Here is a 20,433-nt window from a genome sequence, read left to right as displayed (position 1 = left end):
AGGTATATTGATGACATATTTTCCATAGTTTCATAGCAGTAATTCTGCATCCTTGACATTTCCCTTTCATTATTGCAGGACTATTTCGTAGTCTTCAGCAAAAAACCTGAGAATATAGAGAAGGTTAAAGAGCTTCTAATTCAACTGGAATGTCTTGTCGACCATAAAAAAGTTTACTTCTGGCCTGAAGACCTTGTTTGCAGAAATGCTATAGGTTATAAACACCTGAGATCCTGTCATGCGGCAATTATCCAAGCTGTGATCTCAAAGCCAGGAAAAATTAAGAGCATCCTACAGCCGAATGAGAAAACGAGAAAAAAATGGATTGAAAAACCATTTTTTTTTTCAGAAGACTTGATACAACAAGCAAAAAACAAACACAACGGAATCACATATATGAGAGGCAGTGACTCTTCTGCATCGGGTTTGATCTTAAGAATTGATAGAAATATTGACCCGAAGGGAAAAATAAGAAAGACTATAGAACGTCTTTCAAGAAGTATAGAGAAAGATGAGCATGACCAATCACAAGACCATATTGGACTAGAGGAAATATCAGGAGATGATTCACAAGTGGTAGAAGAAGATTTAGGGGAGCTTCCAGATGATTATAAAACAAGTGAAACTATAGAAAAACCACCGATACCAGCCTACTATCCACCACAAATATGTCTGGCAAATGACATTGTTGACCGTATTGAGGCCATATACGATCATTACCATGGCAAAACGCTTTCTCATTTTGACAGGTTTGATTTTCGCATATACACAGTGAACATAAACATGCTTGAAGATCAAACATGGATGCGCCTAAGTCGTAAAGAATCTGGCTGTTTTCCAGCAAGTTATTATAAAGGGTCTGATAAGAAAGCACGAGAAGCCGCCAGAAATAAAGTATTTAAGTACAACTCTAAAACACTAAGTGATCATAACAAGTTTGAAGAAGAAGTTTTTAACAATCCTAAAACACTTTTTCTAATTATCGCAGATGAAGCTCACTGGGGTGCAACGACTGCCGATAAGCCTCACAGTCTGTTGATAAATGAATGGAGCCGAAAAGATGAGCACGGGAAATCTGTCTATAGTAATGTAATTTTGCTGCTCGTTACTGCTACACCATATAACCTCCTCACAGAAAATTCTCGTTTACGAACTGATATATTCTATAAGAACGAAAATGATGGTTTTATGATTAAAACAGGGACTGAAAAAATTAAAATGAGAAAAGATGGCTTCAAGATGTTACACAGAGTGATGTGGACCGACAGTTTTAGAATTAAAACTGAAGAGGGAGTTGTTGTGATACTTAAAATACCACTAAGTCAAAATAATGGTGTTGTGCAACTTTGTGTTGAGACTCCATCTATTAAAAAAAATAGTTATAAGGAAGATTTCCTTCCATGGAAAGGTCAACATTTCCCTAATGGCAACAACAATGAATTTATGATAAAGGGTAGTGAAAAATATATCACACTATCAACAATAGATGGAGAATGGGTTCTTTCTGTAAGATATGGAACAGTGGGATTCCTAAAAAGAGACAAAATTCAAAGTGAAGATATTTCCAATTTTGGCCTACTTAGCACTTATGGGGAAGGAATTATACTTCTGACGGTTTCTATAAATAACACTGACAAACTTCTTACTTACAATGAAGTCAAGGGAAGCATTGAACTTGCTGATATGGGTTTAGTAGGTGATGAGTACGAAGTCCCTCCCTTAAATTCCAGTTTTCTTTTAGAAGAGTGCCGTCCAGTTAGTAGCTTAGGTTCAGTGCGTGAATACATATCACTTACTGATTATATAAATTCTATGAGAAATGAAAAAATTTGCGACCAGCTAATAAGATGCGACACAAAATTTGAAGAAATGGCAAGAAATATAACCAATAAAAGAAATGGAGCAACTTTTGATAATCTTTTGGCTTCAGAATACAGCTACCTTATTATAGTTACCAATGCACTGAGATATTTTCCTTTTTCATTCGAAAATGTCAGTGGATATTTCGAAAATTTATTTCTATACTCCAAAGGCTATCAAGAAAAACGGAAAGAATATATACAGAAATTTAAAGATGAACTATCAAAATCAAGATTTGACGAGGAGATAAGGCCTGTTGATGTCAAGAGATTTGAGGATATTTTAGCATTCTATGCTGAAAAGGTTCATCAAGAGTTCAAAGATAGTTTGACAAAGTTTCAAGTTAGGATATATTTTGAGAAACCAGCAGAGAATTTGGTGCGGTCTTTAATTTCCTGTCAGTTACATTTAGATGACATAAGATTGAATAAAATACAGGAAGCATTTAATGAAATAACACCAGAAAAAAAATCATATCTTCACAAGTATGCAATAACAAAGGAATTATTATGTGATCATGTAGTTAACGAAATTTTGCAAGAATCAGAGACAGGGAAAATCATTGGGAATCTAATTCTCAAAGATTTGAAAATATTGAACGGTGGTATGAACATCATACGAACTTCAACCCAAGAAACTGGAAACCAATTGTATAAAACACTTTGTATTGCTAGGAAAATATCTAGTGTTGTTGATTACTCATTCGAAATACTAAGGGATTTTAGCAATGTAAAGCTTAGAGATGATTTAACTGACAAAAACCAGAAAATGCATAATGAAACAACTCCAAGATACAGATTATGGGAAAGGCTGCAACCCAAAAAATGCACTTACACTGATGAAGAAACAGTCACCACCTGTCAATGTACCTATAAATCTGGAGAGATTATTCAACTATCAAACTTAATGGTATGTACAAAATGCAAACACGTGCATAAGGAAATAGAAAAGTATGAGGACCTTGATGGTCTTCCCTGCATTCTGATTCTCATACAAAAAGGTCGCCTGGGAGATACATTCCCACCAAGTTTCAGTGTTTTGGATTCACGATTATGCCACATTAAGAGGACAAGAATTTTTAATTTAGCTTGTTTTGTGCAAGAATTGGGAAGGCTTTGTAGATATCAAAACAAAGCCATAAGGAAATTACCATATGCTTTAACCAGTGAAAGTATTGCTGCCATGTTAACAGAATCACTCCATGATGGAGCAACATATTTTTCGGTTACGGTGTCGCCAGACATAAGACTACAGCTTGATTCAAAGATATTGGTCAAAAGAAAGAAAGATCTGCTTTTGGAGAAGTTAACACAAAATAAGAATTTACCCTGTCCTAGTAGGAAACACTATGATCATAATAACAAAGACATAGATGTAAATCGCATCCTTCTCAGCTCAGAGCCTCAGATTGGAAAGACAGGAGTTTACCTGAAAGTGATAACACTACTAAGAAGAAAGATATGCTTGGAAGAAAAATATAACGATGAAGAAATGGATGATGAAGAAGAAATAGATGATGATGACATGTCAGATGGCATCGATGATGCACAAGAAATAAACGAGAAAAGTAAGTGGATGTATCCTTATTGGGAGGATATTGATAGGGCACCAGGCATAGCAGAAACTGTACAAGATAGTAAATACACTCGTTTGTATGGAACTTATGGAAAAGGTCAGGTTCCTGAAATAATTCCTCGCAGCATATTTAAAAAACGAACACAAAAGAAAAATGCCAGGAAGAATAATTTCCAGTCTATTACTTCGGAACCTGAAACAAATCAGTTCCAATTATATAATTATGAACAGCACATATCCTGTACCAAATGTAGCTTTATGTTTGAAAGTGATGTTCATGAAATTTCCTTCCCTAGTAATATCCAGGATCGGGCAGAGGAAGCAAATTTCAGAATATCGGTTCCACGAAACTTTCAGTACTCCAGCTTATTACAACGTATCAGACCTTACACAAAGCATTCAACAATAAACTTGGACTCTCTTGTCAGCAACATAGCTACAACATCAAAAGCTGAAACTCTAAAGTACTGGATATTTATTCCATCATACAATAGACATAACAAGGCTAATGTCAATATCTATCACACAATGGTACAGGAGGAAAAAGGAAATTATAAACCTTGTCTCTATACAGCGGTAATAGCGGTAAGGAGTAGCGATTTTGAGGCATACTGCAAGGTTTGGCAATCGACGCATGCCATTTTACAAATTCCTAACAAACTCCAAGGAGCAGAAAGGGATGTAATGTCTGGGGGTATAGGTTTTGCTCGTCGCTGTATTCAAGTGTTTGCAGAGTTTTTGAAATTAGACTGGATTTTCATGTTAGATGATAACATTCGACATGTTTATGAAATTAAGGAAACTAACACAGAAGTGAAAAGAAATAATGGACAGCTAACTGAAAAAACTGTCCCTTTGTTTAAAGTACTGAAGCACTTAGAAAGCCAGGTAGATGGTAGTGTGAATGAAACGCCAATAAAGGAGTTTGAGAAATTTAGCGCATATTATGAAAATGAAGTTGATCATCCACTAGAAGAATACACAGGTCCTAGCAAAAAGTATGGAGTCATTGGCATAAAGAAGCACAGTTCAACAATTCACCGAGTAAAAGTGCCGTTTAAAAAAACCCATGTTTATTCATTTGTGCTACTGAATATTTACATGTTAAAGAAAAGAAATATCCAATACAATACATGGGAAGTTTTTGAAGATATATCTCTCAATAATCAATGTCAGGATAAAGGCTTATGGGTCATTAAGTATAACAGATTTACTATTTGGAAACAATCTCTGAAAACCTGGATTCCAGATATGTTTGTATGGAATGAAGAGACATCATTACAAGAAGATAAGTATGTTGCATGCAATTCATCTGATATTCTCATAAAGTACCTCAAGACAGAATTCACAGTCAACAGAGTTATAAAATACCCTGCCATGATACAAAAAGATGATGATGATGAATTCGTAAATTTCTTAAATCATTTCCAAAACCCCAATGGCAGACATACAATGATTGCACTGCTGCACTGCTCTCATAAGTTATTTGTGGAAGCCTCAAAGAACTTAAGAGACTTTTTCAACACAAAATCCAACTTCCATTATGGAGATAATTACTTTGTTATCGTTATCAAATCTCAGCTGTGCTTTCATGAAAGCTTGACGAGAAGGAGTCGCATCAAGGAGTGGTTAACAAAGATAATCTCACAGGAAAGTGAAAAAATATTTGAGTTTGAAGTTGCCACAAGCCATAATCTGGAATTCTTCACGGTCAAGTTTGTTACAGTCTTCATAAAAGGTAAGTCACCAAATTTGTCTTTAAACAATCTAAAAGAAGGATTATCTTCTCTCAATTTTAACAAGATATGAATAGAGTTTGTAATTTATACCTCTACAAAATCTCATTACTTAAAATCACATGATTAAATAGTTTACAAAATCTAAATACTTGAAACCAAATGATTAAATACAGGTCTTAAAACAAGATATGAATTCAGTATCTAACAACTAAGGTACTACTTAACATATACAAGGCTTGGGTCTAGTCCTGCCACCATTCTTAATGTTACACGAATTTTGTTTCAGATAATCCGATATTTTCAGAATACTGTGTTATTGAAATAAAAAAAAAGAGTAAACTAGCGCATTTGGGCATTATTCTTCGTCTAAACAAAATTGCATCTATTATTATTATTATTATTATTATTATTATTATTATTATTATTATTATTATTATTATTATTATTATTATTATTATTATTATTATCATAAAAATAGCTAAGCTACAACCCTTGTTGGAAAATTGGATGCTACAATTCCAAGGGCTCCATCAGGGAAAATAACCCAAAGAGGAAGGGAAATAACGAAATATTGTACCAGAGTTGTACCCTCAAACAAGAGAACTCTAGCCCAAGACAATGGAAGACCATGGTACAGAGGCTATGGCAATACCGAAGATTAGAGAACAATGGTTTGAGTTTGGAGTGTCCCTCTCCTAGAAGAGCTGCTTACTATAGCTGGAGGGGCCTTCTACCCTTACCAATTGGAAAGTAACCACTGAACAATTACAGTGCAGTACTTCATCCCTTGAGTGAAGAAGAATTGTTTGGTTATCTTAGTGTGTCATGAGTTGGAGGAAAGAGGAAAATATGTAAAGAATAGGCAAGATTATTCGGTGTATGTTCGGGCAAAGGAGAAATAAGCTGTAACCAGTGAAGGATCTAATATAGTACTATTAGGCCAGTCGAAGGACACAATAACCCTCTATGGTAATATCTCAATGGATGGCTGGTGGCTAAGCAATACCATAAAGAATAAAAGTTTTTATTGAAAGTGACACTAGAAAACAATATTTTAAAGCAGAGTAAAAGTCATTAAACATATTCGGATTCGGATACCTAATTCAGTGGTAACCGGGATTGATTGATTGAAAATTTTCTGGCATCCTGACATCAAAGGTCATTGACGCCTATAGCATTTATTATATATGAAAATTAAAAGAGAATTCAATTAAAACCATATTAGTTAAGAAGTCATTACAATAGTTAAATAGTTTTCAGAAACCTGCTTCTGAAATAAATCTAAAAATTCCACTCGCATAGTAGGACACATCATGTCCAAGAATCTTGGCAAGGATGAACCTGCCATCCTCACCTCGAGCCTCAAACAGATATCTATTTCTTAAGTTAGTAAAATTAGGGCATTCGGTCAACAAATGCCTCACTGTTAAAGGTACTAAACAGTCCTTGCAATACGGTTGGTGTTGGCCCTTCAGCAGAAACTCGTGTGTCAACCGAGTGTGACCAATTCGGAGGCGACAAAGAGTCGTCTCCCATTTTCGGGGTATCATGTTATACCTCCAAGGTGATATGATATTTGTTACTTCCCTCATTTTATTGCCATCTTGACTATCCCAGTGCTGTTGCCATTTATTACAAACCAATTTCTTGATGTAAGGTAGGATATCATTACAGGGAATGGGATGCCTCCTTGGTAGCAACTCGGATGCCGCATTCTTCGCCAGTAAATCGGCCTTCTCATTCCCAGACACACCTACATGTGCAGGAACCCAACAAAATCGAACTGTTATACCTCTCCGTCCAATATTAAAAAGCCATTCTAAAATCTTTAAAACTAGAGGGTCACTAGAATTAAAAACTTGTAAAGCTTGAAGAACACTCCTTGCATCACTAAAAATGGTAAAATTACCCTCCTTTTCCAAAGCTATTTTCTCAATAGCAGTTAGTATGCCATAGAGTTCGGCAGTAAATATGGAAGCTGTTAGAGGAAGTGCACCTCTACAATTAAAATCATTACTATGTACTCCAAATCCAACGCCAGCATCAGATTTGGAGCCATCAGTATATATAAAAGTTGATCCCCTATGTTCTTCGACATGTTCCATAAAAAGAGACCTGGATTCTAAGTCATTCATATTCTTCTTAACTCCAATAAAGTATTTACAAAAAGATATGTCAGGTAATTTCCATGGAGGCGTTGATGATACCTTGAATGGAAGCACATTAATTCTAATTAAATCCAGATTGTTTAATAATTGTTTCACCCGAAACCCAAAAGGTTGAGGAGATTTTGGGTGCAGCTCAAAGTAGGTTGAGTGTCTTACAAGGCTTGCAGTCTGAAAGGCAGAAGAATTAGGGAGTCTTTGCAATCTAAACCAATACCGAATAATAGAGGACATTCGGTAAAGGTCTAGAGGCAACTCCCCAGCATCAACAAGGAGACTTGTCATGGGCGAAGTTCTAAAGGCTCCTGTGGACAATCTAATGCTAGCATGATGTATTGAATCTAATATTTTTAACCGGCTTGGGGTTACTGACGAGTATATTTCGCATCCATAACTAATTTTGGAAAATATCAAGGCCTTGTATAATTTTAAAATTGTATTGCGGTCTGGCCCCCATGATGTATGGGACAATACTTAACATTTAGCTTTTAATGCTTTTAAGTGAGAAACCCATGTAAGCCTACAATCAAATATCAACCCTAAAAATTTAGCTTCACTTGCACATGGGATCCGTTGACCTTTGATGTATATATCCGGGTCTGGATGTACTCCCTGTATACGAAAGAAATGGACAATTGTAGTTTTACTTGTCGAGAACTTAAATCCATTCATATCGTCCCAATGGATAATTTTATCAATAGAGAGTTGGATTTTTCTCTCAACCATTGCCATTCTGGACCCAGCAAATGATATGGAGAGATCATCCACAAATAATGTTGCGAGAACATCCCAGGGAATGACTGATGATATCCCATTAATTGCTATAGCAAAAAGGGTTACACTCAGCACACTCCCCTGAGGAACTCCTTCCTCCTGGCATTTACTCTGTGATAGAGCTTCCCCAACTCTCACTTGGAAAACTCTATGTGAAAGAAATGACTGGATGAATATTGGTAGCTCTCCTCTCAATCCGCACTCATGGATTCTTTTAAGTATACCGTATCTCCATGTGGTATCATATGCCTTTTCAAGATCAAAAAAGACTGTCACATGGTGCTGTTTGGAAGCAAAGGCTTCACAAATGGAGGACTCAAGTTGTATCAGCACATCAGTCGTTGAGTGCATTTTCCTGAATCCACATTGAATGGGTGATAAAATACCCTTCTTTTCAAGGTACCACATCAGTCTTACATTGACCATCTTTTCCATGATTTTGCACAAACAAGATGTCAATGCAATTGGCCTATAATTTGCTGCTAAAAGCTTGTCCTTACCGGGTTTTAAAAAGGCTAGAATAATGGCTAGTTCCCAAACACCTGGATAACTATGATCATGCCATATTCTATTAAAAATGCTTAAAATAAATAACTTTGTATTAAAATGTACGTGTTTAATCATTGCATATGGAACTCCATTGGGTCCAGGGGCTGTATCGTTACACGTAGCAAGAGCAGAATCAAACTCTTTCAGTAAAAGGAGAATTATATGTCTCTTGCTTTCTTGTTACAAAATTTAAAACTTTCTTTTTTTTCAATGCTCCTATACTGGTGACCAGGAGCTGTTTCACACTTGCAAGATACATTTGAAAAATGGTCAGCCAGGGCATTGCTAACTTCGGTTGCTCCAGTCATATACTGGCCATTTATCTTTAACACTGGTGGTGGGTTTGGGGTGAATTTGCCTGCTATCTTTTTGACTTTCCTCCACACAGATGAAGTTGGTGTTCTACTGTTAATGGAGGAAACAAATGACATCCAAGACTGGCGCCTAGCTTCTTTCATGGCACGGCGGAACTGTGCTCTACATTTCTTGTATATGACTAAATTCTCCTCAGTATGGCGCATGCGCAATCGAGTTAAAGACTTTCTTGTGGCTCTGTGCAGGGCAGTTAGTTCAGATGACCACCAGGGGACTGGTCGTCGTCTGAATATCTCTGTTGTTTTGGGAATGGAATTTATTCCTGTTGTATGAAGAGTTCCATTGAGTAAGTCCATGGCATCGTCAACACTTTCAAACTTTTCTGCATTTCTTTCAATTTTACTTAGCTCTCGAAATCTATCCCAGTCCGCCTTATCAAGATTCCATCGAGGCGTTCTCTGTAAAGGTGGACCATTGTTGGTGTTTATAAAGATTGGTGCATGATCACTAGTATGCCAATCATCTAATGTTCTCCAATTAAAATCGAGAAGACAGTTAAGAGCTTGCAACTGATAGGTCAATGCAGGACAAGGTACCTGTCTGTACATGAAAATGTGTGGGCTCTCCTGTATTGAGGAGTCCGACATCTTCATTCTCCAAAATTGACGAAATAATATTACCCCTTGCATTTGCTAAAACATCACCCCATAAAGGATGTCTACTATTAAGGTCTCCTAGTAAGAGAAAGGGTTGTGGGAGTTGTTTAATCACTTCTACTATATTATCATATGAGATGTTGTCATTTGGAGGCAAGTAAAGAGAACAGATTGTGTATTTTCTCCCTATATCAATCTGTACAGCCACTGCCTGCAGAGGGGTACAGATAGACAAAGATATTTGGGGAACATCTCGACGAACGTATATAAGACTTCCCCCATGGCTCCCTGCTCGTTGATCATATGGTGTCCTATAGCTAACATACTCTCGAGGACAAGGAGTATTAACATCAAGCTTGCTTTCTTGTAGACATACTGTTATAGGGGAGTGCTCACGTATGAGGAGCTTAAGTTGTTCATATTTCGCCCTTAAACCCTGGCAATTCCATTGCAGAATGGAGGAAAAAACTATGGTTTATTTTTGGAAGACACCTTAGATGAAGTCTTCCCATTGGCAATATTTGATCTAACAATATTTCCCGGAGGTAACTCTAGAGAGGATCTTGATATAGTGGGTTTTGTGTTTCTCTTTATCTTTGTGTCCTTTTGATCTAATTGTTGAGGAGGATGGTGGACCTCAACTTGAATTTCTGATTGGTTCAATTTACCTTCTAGTTGTTCAGAAACATCAGCAGACAAGATATCATATTTATTTGAAGTCGTGACTTTAATGTTTCTTATGGTAGGAGGCGAGAGAGATGGAGGTCTCTCTTTTTCGATTAAAATGTGATCTATCAGGTTTTTGCACCTTCCCCACTACAGGTTCACCAGGTAAATTGGTTTCAAGTGCAACCTCCATAAGATCAGGCAAGGACACGGCCTGTGAGAGGTTTGTACTATTGTTTAAAATCGGAGTAGTTGGCTTTTGAATAATTTTCAGATCTTTAAGTATCCGTTTTGATTTTTCTACAATTTCTGGATATAGATTTTTGATGGGCCTTTCAACCTCTTTAACTACTTTCATTTGTTTCTTTATCTTAGAAGTAGAGACATAATTTTCATCTGTGTGGTTTGGCAAGTTTTTCTTCAGAACCATTGAAAAAGGTTGCCCTGGTCTTATTTGCTTTTCAATAGCTTTTACGAGCCTCTTTAAAAGTAACCCTTTCCATGGTCCTAATGGCCTGTATTTCTTTTTCAAAAATAAACTTTACACAGCTTTTAGATGTAGCTGGGTGTGCTTCCCCACAATGTATGCAATTAGGGTTTTCTATGCATACTCCATGACTACATTTTCCACAGTTGGCACAAACAGCTGGCTTATTGTTTAGTTTTTCTTTACATTTCTGGCTTAAATGGCCATACATTTGGCAATGATAACATCGCAATGGTGAAGGGATATATGGTTTTACCTTCAAAGATAGCCAACCAGCTTTTATAACATTTGGTAATCGGCACTGATCAAATGTTATAATCAGAGTAGCAAGAGGGATACGTTGTTCTCCAACTCTCTTTCTCATTCTGACTACTTTAACTACTCCTTGATTTTTCAGTTCATCCTCAATTTCTTTTTCCTCTATATCCAACAATTCTGGAGCATATATCACACCTTTACTCTGGTTGAAAGTAGGGTGCGAAACGCATTTTACGCTATGACCATTCAATGTTGTAAGTGTTTTCAACCTTTCACCTTGTACTGGGGACAGTGTCTCTATCAAGAGACTTCCATTTCCCTGGGGTAGAATTTTTGGCTGCCCTCCACATAAAGTAACTATTTCCCTATTAGCTTTAAAAACATTTATACGCTCATTTCTTCCGTTTTCAAATTCCAAGATAAAATTTTTTTCATAATTCACTACTTCATAGTGACCAGGTAATACTTCTACTTTTCTATATCTTTCTGTACTGTCATCATTTTTCACTCTCTCTCTCTCTTCTTCTCTAGCGTTTTATTATTCACATTACGTGAATAAGGTTCCAACGTTACAATACTAGAACCCGAGTTGGAGCTGTCTGTACCGAGGTCCATGTTTGTATTTTCCAGGTCGTCAACAGAGGTGTTGGGTTTTTTTGAAAAAGCAAGGGCTTGCTTATCCACCTCTTATCGGAGGATGTCAGTCCTCCTATCCCATGTGGCCCAACACGAGAAGAGGCTTCAGTGGGGACCGGTCCTCTATTAGAGAGGGGCTGCCTCTCTTAAGGTGGGCGTACACTGGTCAGTGGGGGTAGTTAGCCCCTCCCACCGTCGACTCCAATGCCTGGCGTCACCCATTACCCGCAAATATGGGTGACTTAAAACCGGATCACTGGAGCCCGACTCTTAACAGACTTGGTCTGCACCCAATGGGGTCTGACAGAGGGTGATGGCGTCTAAATTGGCACAGGTTGAGATGGAATGCCGTCCATCCCACACTGTGCCAAATCCAAAACAGTATCCAAAGTATAATCGAACATGCCAAAGTCATCAACAATATTCAGCACAAAAGGAAGAGATGGGAGAAAAAAGACATAATCAAAAGTAAAAGAGAAAGTCCTGACTGATTTAGTTGGATCGACAGCTGGGCACCGAGGTCCAATGGGAAGTAGTTCCCACTGTTCATTAGAGCCCAGCTGCTAATCCCTAAGCCCCCCCATCCTCATCAAGGCTTCAGCATCTGGGGGGAGGTAACCGGGAGGTCAGACTTGAATCGTTTAAGAAAGCCACTCAATCGATGATTTATTAGAACATGAAATTAATGTTCCTGATAAGAAATAATGCAAATGTGATTAATCCGTTCCAGACTCCATTAATCAGTCACTTTAAGGCATTTTCAAAAGAATTTTACTTGTGTACGGTCATACCATCAACAAGAAATGCAATAAACATATGAAAAAAATCAAATAAAATTTAAATTCACTTTACTTGTGGAAGAGAGTTGATGTCTTGAGTGGAAGGTGTTGTTGTTTGGAAATATTATGTAACTATTGCTCTGGGATCTTTCTCTTTTCTGCGACCGGCTCAGAGTACCCTAAGCTCTTCCTCACTAAAACTGATCTAAAGAGGTTCCTTTTTGCCCTGGTTTTAGAATATTTAAAAAAAAAAAAGGCCAACTGCATTATCACTACCCATATGAATCATTAGGTTTGATACGATGTTACTTAGGTGTTTTTTCCTGTAAAATTCAGTAACTACCAATTTTGCACACATTTCTGTATTCGCTAAACTAGGAGCATCATCCCTTCCCTCCTCCTCCCCTAAACTAGGAGCATCATCCCTTCCCTTTTCCTCCCCTAAACTAGGAGCATCAACTAGGAGCATCATCCCTTCTCTCCTCCTCCCTTAAACTAGGAGCATCATCCCTTCTCTCCTCCTCCCTAAACAGGGAGCATCATCCCTTCCCTCCTCCTCCTCTAAACTGGGAGCATCAACCCATTCCTCCTACTCCCCTAAACTAGGAGCATCATCCCTTCCCTCCTCCTCCCCTAAACTAGGAGCATCATCCCTTCCCTCCTCCTTCTCTAAACTAGGAGCATCATCCATTCCCTCTTTCCCTTAAGGAACTTCCTCAGCTGCCTCCCCAGTGATGATCTGTGCTGTGTTTCCCCTCAATATCATCGACGCCCAAGCCCATGAACTTACCAAGAGAGACAATTTTCTTAATCATAGCCTTAGTCTTATATTAGAGTCAATGCACTCTCTGGTAGACAATCTGTACAACATTTCTTAAGACAGAGTTCAGTGTTCTGGAACACTTTCTCCAGGCTTTTTCTATGGGACAGACAATAATAATATTGAAGTGGCTTTTCCAGGTCTGTCCGAGTGTTAACTCATTTTCAGTAGTGACTTTATAACATCTTAGAAAAGGTATTCTTGTGTACAGCTTATTGTAGTTTTACATCACTTACAAGTCCATTTACTGATTAAAAGAACTGGCATTTGGGAGGTAAGAACTTCAGCTATAATGAAAACTCCACCAGCATTTGCTTTTCTGCAAAGATTTTCTGATGATGGCAATGACTTCCTAAAAAGATGATGTAAGTGCTCTTTGGCCTTTAACTTTTCTGAATCCTATCCCATCGCAGTTGATAACTTATTGAGGAATGAGGCACTTACTCTCCAAAAAATCTTTGTATTTCCGTTATAATCCTTAGCAGCTTCCCTGCTATAACTTGCACTACACCCTCACTATGCCTTATAACACTATGGATGCCACTATTCTTCTTAAATTCACAAATCAGCCTTAGCTGGCTTCAAAAATCTCACTAAGACATATATCATCACCAGCCCACTGAATGCTTCTAAGAATTGCTCCATACAGTTGTTTAGTCTTTACACAGAGAGCTCGGAAATGCTATCACCCGACTGCTAATTTTCATGGATCCAAATCAACAGCTATTTTTCTACCTACTTGGTAGCCTTAATTCGTTTTTTTTTTTTTTTTTTTTTTTTTTTTTTTTTTTTTTTTTTTTTTTTTTTTTGGCTGGAGATATTACTCTTTTGGCTAGATAAACTCTTTCAACAGTCTGGTGACTTAATGACACACTTTGGCGTCATTCGTTCATGTAGCCTAAGTGCTCGTTATTGGAGGAAATATTCGCTAAAAAAAGGAAAACTACATTTGCATCTAAGTGAGGCCAGATGCTGTGCCTAAACAATAATGTGTACAAAAAAATAGATAGCACCAGTGTGTGCATAGGACAGGTCAACCAAACATTCAGTGCCTATGGAGCGTTGACCCTTTTTCCATACGTTATCTTACGGCGTATATCTTTAAAATGCAACTTATTTCATACGGATTTATACTGTGAGAAAATAAAGAACTGTTACCAGATGAAATATTTTCTTTTGAAATACTGGTAAGTTATAGCCTACCTCAGTATTTTTACAATTTTAAATTCTTATTTTGATTATTAATCGAATATGTGAATCGTAGCCTAGTGTCTAGTTTGAATGTTAGACATAGTTGAAGGATATTTACTAAAATTTGGATTAATCAAAAGCTTTTTTATTATATTTTAAAAAAAGTAATAAATGGCTCAAATTTAATAGCTCAGAAAAGTGAAATAAACTAACTGCAGTCAAATTTGAAAATCTGGGATACAATGCTGAAGTTTTCCCCCTACGTTACATTCTGGCCTAAATGTTTGGTTTCCTACACACACACACACACACACACACACACACACACACACACACACACACACACACACACATATATATATATATATATATATATATATATATATATATATATATATATATATATATATCATTGTCATAATCTACCATAACTATTCTGCCACAGAGCAAAGGCCTCAGACATGTCCTTCCACTCGGGTCTGTTCATGACGTTTCTACGCCAGTCTATACCAACAATTTTTCTTAGCTCGCCAATCCATATATATACTGTATGTATATGTATACTATAGTTTATAAATATACCTTCTCAAATTTCTCTCTTTACAGTAAGTGGGCTAAACAATCTAATTTTCCCTTCTTTCTATCCATATTAAGTTTTAATCCTTGGCCGAACAAATAAATATCATTAAAGGAATTACCTTGGTATTACTTCGGTTCTCACATTAATGGGTTTATCCATTTCTAATATTTTGAAATTCTTAGAATAAGAGGGCTGGAAGGTAAGCAATAAGTTCCAGAGTTCTATGAGAACTGGAAGGAAAATAAATAGAGCTATTGTCCTTTTTCGGGGTTATCAGCTCGTCGAAATCAGACTAAATATTGAGGTCAAGTTTGACATAAGTTTCATGAGAGTTGTAGGTATGAAATGAATACCATCTAACTTCACCCTCTTGTAAAGCCAGTCAGCAGTTGAAACCTGGCCGGTTTCAAAGCATGGACGTCAAAAAAACATCTGTTAACGAATAAATTTGTCCAGTCTTGATCTGGGCATTTGAAACTGACCCTAGTAATATGGTAGGCCATGCAATTGGAAAAACTACTACATCACCGTTGTTAAGTTCGTTATCACACTAACAACACCACACATACAACCCAAAATACCTTCAATTGTTGGGGGAGAAGAGAGAGATAGAGAAATATTATTATACCGCCTCATGCCTGAGCACTGTACAGTTTAGTCCTGTAAACTTCTTTCAGTTTGGCTAGTATGCTTAAAAAAAATATAGAGAGGTATCAAAATTGCTTTACAAATCACTGTCATTTGTCTCACTATTATGCCTGATGAGGGTGTAGTACAAAACACTTAGGTGGGGATATTACAGGTCAACAAATGGCAACTGAGCAAAAACAACAGTAATAAGTAGAAAACATTACAATCAAGATAAAACAAAGAGAAAACCACTATCAGCGGTAGTAAAAGGGATATATTGTATCATGAAGCGAACCAGCTACCATTGTGGATATTGCTGCTGCAACACTAACGATGTTAATGCAACCAATATAACTTAAAACTGAACTGATATAGTCATCATTACCCAATTGAAATAATAATGCCTGTGATGCAAGATCACTATGGCGTATCAAATAGGTACCTATAACAGACAGTCAAAGAAACTTTGACGGCTGTTCATCATTAAGTAAACAAATTTGGTGGAACTTATCACTACGATAGTGGTAATGTTTTGCTCATATTATTTTACAGAACGGCAATACTACAACAACAAATACATATGTCAATAATAACATATTGAGAGTACGCTAGTCCTGATGTTAGTGGTGATTGTAACTTCAATGCAACAAAAATAACTGTACAGCTCAATATTTTGCTAGAAATAAAGGAACATTTATTTCAACAATGTATAATGTCAGCAAAAGCAGCTCGCTTGCAACAGCATAGTTACTTGTGTCTTTTATATTACTGTGCAGCTCTCACTCCTGATTAATTAGTTACCCATTTTTTCATAGTTCGCAGTGAATGTAAAGCAAATGCTGCTGGAAGCACGATTACTACTCTTGGTACCACTGCTGCTGCTTCAACTGCTCTTTCTAAGGAGTTTGTACAGCAACATCCTGTCCCCCAGAAACAACTAGTTCACAAATCTGTTCAAAGAAGTAATTCTCCACTGGAGGCCAAAACACAACTAAAAGAGTTCAAAAGGAGTAGGTGGAAACCCATTTATTTCAAGTTGATATCGCATTGCATATGAAATAACAAAATAGTAGCTATATATATGTCACAACCAACAGCAACTTAATATCAACTGTTTGTTTTCCCTTTATGATATAGAAGTTGGTGCAAATGAACAACAACAGTGTGGTACATCATCATCTCGTTCTACTGCTTGTAGGAGACTGCAAGACCCTGTTATTCCTACCAGCAGGGTAAACAAACTCCAGGAAGAAGAATGCATTTACGTTGCCCCAGATGAGTCTGTGATGGACATAGAATGCATTTACGTTGCCCCAGATGAGTCTGTGATGGACATAGACAAGGATGATAGTACTGCTACTGTTTCTACTATCAACAAACAGTTGCGTGAAGGTAAGTAATAACATTACCAAACTAAAGTGAAAAATTATGTTATTTCTTTTGTATCTTAATGATACTCAGCATATTGCTCAATTATTAACATATACTTTTCTCTCTTTTTTATTTCATTGAAATGGACTGAAAATAACAACGACTTTACCATCACCAACTCCTTTATTATACAACACATCTAAAGAAGCTGAGAAAACTATGTTATTTGGTAATACACTGATTGCCAGAGATTCTGTAATTGCATGTTGCCTAACGATAAATGATGAAACGGTGAACTGTTTTGAAAATGTGTTGAAAAACCTGAATCATTTAGAAGCGTCTTCCAACCTTAGACTGTTTGGGGATATCAGAGTAATTTCAAGTAACGATTATGTACCTAATGGCACTATACTACTACCGCAATTCAACTCTAATGACAAGTCTACATTAACTTCATCGGCTACCGTAAGACTTTGTGCTAATCTGTTATGTAAATTAGGGTATGATTTTGATGGTACTTTTAGAATAGGATTACTTTTTAAAAATAATACCAACAGCCTAACCAGAGAAATACAGACTTATGATATTAGTAAGGAAATGATTTGTAAAATAGAAGATGTTGACACATTCACTCCTATTGGCACCACTTTCATTATCAAAGATGGAAATTTCAAAATGTCTTTGAGTTTTGACTCTGAAGGAAAGAGGGGACCTCGCCTATTAACTAAAGGCGAGTGGAATGATCATTCTTGGGCAATACCTGAAGATAATGTCATACAACTATCATCATCTGAAGAAGATGATGATGATGATAAAAACATTTCTAGCAACAGTAGTAAAAATCTGAAAAATTGGAGAGCAAGCCCTAACACTAGTGTCAGAGCTAGAGAAATGATGGTAAATAAGCGAAAACAAGCACAAATCAAACATAAAACTGATTATGAACAACATAAGAAAAAACGGGTGTAATCGTAACATAGATGTAGCAGCACAAACAAAAGTGACGTTACTCGAGCAAGTGGTTATTACCTTCACCAACTTCGTTGCAAAGGTTATGTTTTGACAGGCGTATGTTTGTATGTCTGTCTGTGTGTTTGTGATTTTTTGTGATTGTGATTCGCATGACTCAAAAACTAATCGACCAAATCTCATGAAATTTGGTGGGATAATTGGCCCTGATCAAAGGACAATCTCAACCAATTTTGGGAATGATTGGGTCAAAAGTCAAGGCTAAGGTCACGGAAAGATAAAAACCGAATCACAAATCTCAAAAACTATTTGACCGAATCCTAAGAAGGACAAGTTGATTAGATTTTGGGAGTGATTAGTTCAAAGTTCAAAGTCACGAAAAGGTAAAAAATATCTTTTTGCTATATTGTGGTCAATTTTGATCAGATTTGCATGAAACTAATGCCAAAATGTACATAATTCAATTGCCTATCTTGTATTATACAACATGATATAGTGATGTCATTACCCTTGTGTACTTATATGTGATTTTGTGATTTGCATAACTCAAAAACTATTTGATTAAATCTCATGAAATTTGGTGGGATGATTGACGATGATCCATGGGCAATTTGATTAGATTTTGGGAGTGATTGGGTCAAAAGTCAAGGCCAAGGTAACGAAAAGGTAAAAAATGTCTTTTTTGCCATACCGTGGCCAATTTTTATCTGATTTCCAGGAAACTAGTACCAAAATGTGCATAATTCAACTGTCTATCTTGTGATATACAGCATGATATAGTGATGCAATTATCCTTGTTAACGATTGGTGATTAGAGGTCAATGAAATTGCAGAAAGTGCATGAAAATGAAAGTATTTAGGCCATGAATACAAATTTAGATGGCAGATGAGTTTTGGGATCAAATACCCACATCATCATTCTTGTTGGTGATAAATGTGGTGGTGGCGAAGGTATGCACTCTACCGAGTGCTCGTTCTAGTTACTATATGAGTTGAACTTTACCATTTCATATATTCTATATAATTTAAGAGACAAAAAATAAAGAAAAAATATGCTGTAAATAAAAATCAGAATTTTGTTTATGAATCCTGTACTCTTTAAAAAATCAAAATTAAAAAAAGACAAACACTCAGTTCTGATAAAATGTCAGACAGTGTTCTGGCCATAAGAAATTTCTCTTGTCTTTCATTTACAGGAAATATGTTTTATGGTTAAAATCTTGTACACTCACTGTACTTGGGAACTATAACACCATGAGTTGTGCACATTAGAAACCCATGGGTCAATCTCGTATGACAAATACATAATCTAGATACAATGACTTGTTCTTTTGTCTATTGGGTCTGTTGATTCCCATGTAAAATCACTTGTTGAATTTTTTTCAATCTAATTTTCTGATGCATTATTCCATACCATTTAGTTATTATTATATGGTTTATTTTAGTAAGTAGTGGCATCTGCTTTTACATTACTCTTAACTCAATCATGGGAAGAAATTCCACATATTCCAATATTTGTCCCCTTCAGAATAGAAATTGTTAAAAGACGCTTTAATTTGCAATGTCAGTTGGTTCTTATGTGTGTAACCTTTGAGGGCATCCATGATATTTCACAAATCAGAAAATATAAAACAATTTCTTTTTTTAATAATGTCAATTGCGAGCAAATCGGCTAATAGTTCAGATGTAAATACTGGTGTTTCAGTAAGTAATGAGAAGAGACTTATTTTATCTGAGGATACTTCAACAAAATAAGCATTCGTCCAAGCTTTAGAGCCAGCAGTATATTTATAGCATAGTAATATGTTCTAAGGCATATTTTTTATATTAACTTAGCCTATAATTGTATTTCTTTTGATAAATAAAAAGATGGGAGCAAATTGTATTTTTCTTCATAACCCAAGGTGGAGGAAAAAGAAATGGTTGAATAAGGTTCACTCTTATTTTTGTAGATGGTAATAGCCTAATTGGGAATGGAGGTTCATCATTGTTTAAAATTACATCACTTTGGTTAAAGAGATTCTTTGTTGGAGAATTGGTGAGTAAAATCTTCAAAAAGTATTTCACATAGTTACCAAATCTCTATGTAAAGACATTGTGTCTCATCTTTTTACAGAGAACTGAGCAATTTAAAGAAGATCTAAGGGCCCCACTGCTAGGTTTTAAACATCCAGCGTGTATTGGATCTACTAAAGACTTCAAAATAGCTTGATATCCTGAACCGTTTATTAACCTACCATAATCTACCGGATAAAGTTGATCTCTTTGCACCCCCACGTAGTATGGGATAATTTCACCATTAGGTCAAGATCATTACTTCATCTAGATTGTATACTGTACATGTGCTTTCCAATTGACGTACTTTGAATGGACTCATGTTTCGTGTTTTGTGTACTCCTTGAGAGACAGAAGG

General features: G+C 36.4%; 1 protein-coding gene across 4 annotated transcripts in view; it reads left to right on the top strand.

Moving 5' to 3' along the window:
- The window catches only part of LOC137641612 (uncharacterized), a 29,321-nt gene extending 9,428 nt beyond the window's left edge, over window positions 1-19,893 (top strand). The window contains exons 3-7 of one of the 4 annotated variants that reach the window (XM_068374344.1): window positions 79-5,173; window positions 16,496-16,690; window positions 16,818-16,977; window positions 17,020-17,072; window positions 17,260-19,893. In XM_068374344.1, coding sequence (XP_068230445.1) covers window positions 79-5,173; window positions 16,496-16,690; window positions 16,818-16,977; window positions 17,020-17,072; window positions 17,260-18,020 — 6,264 coding nt within the window. In that variant the 3' untranslated portion in view covers window positions 18,021-19,893. Of the gene's footprint in view, window positions 1-78; window positions 5,174-16,495; window positions 16,691-16,817; window positions 17,073-17,256 lie in introns of all 4 variants that reach the window. The other 3 variants (XM_068374343.1, XM_068374342.1, XM_068374341.1) reach the window with 3 other exon arrangements.
- The last annotated feature ends 540 nt before the right edge of the window (window positions 19,894-20,433 follow it).

Source organism: Palaemon carinicauda, chromosome 5 (assembly GCF_036898095.1).
Source record: "Palaemon carinicauda isolate YSFRI2023 chromosome 5, ASM3689809v2, whole genome shotgun sequence".
Classification (NCBI taxonomy): domain Eukaryota; kingdom Metazoa; phylum Arthropoda; class Malacostraca; order Decapoda; family Palaemonidae; genus Palaemon; species Palaemon carinicauda.
This window is presented reverse-complemented; position numbering and strand designations above follow the sequence as displayed.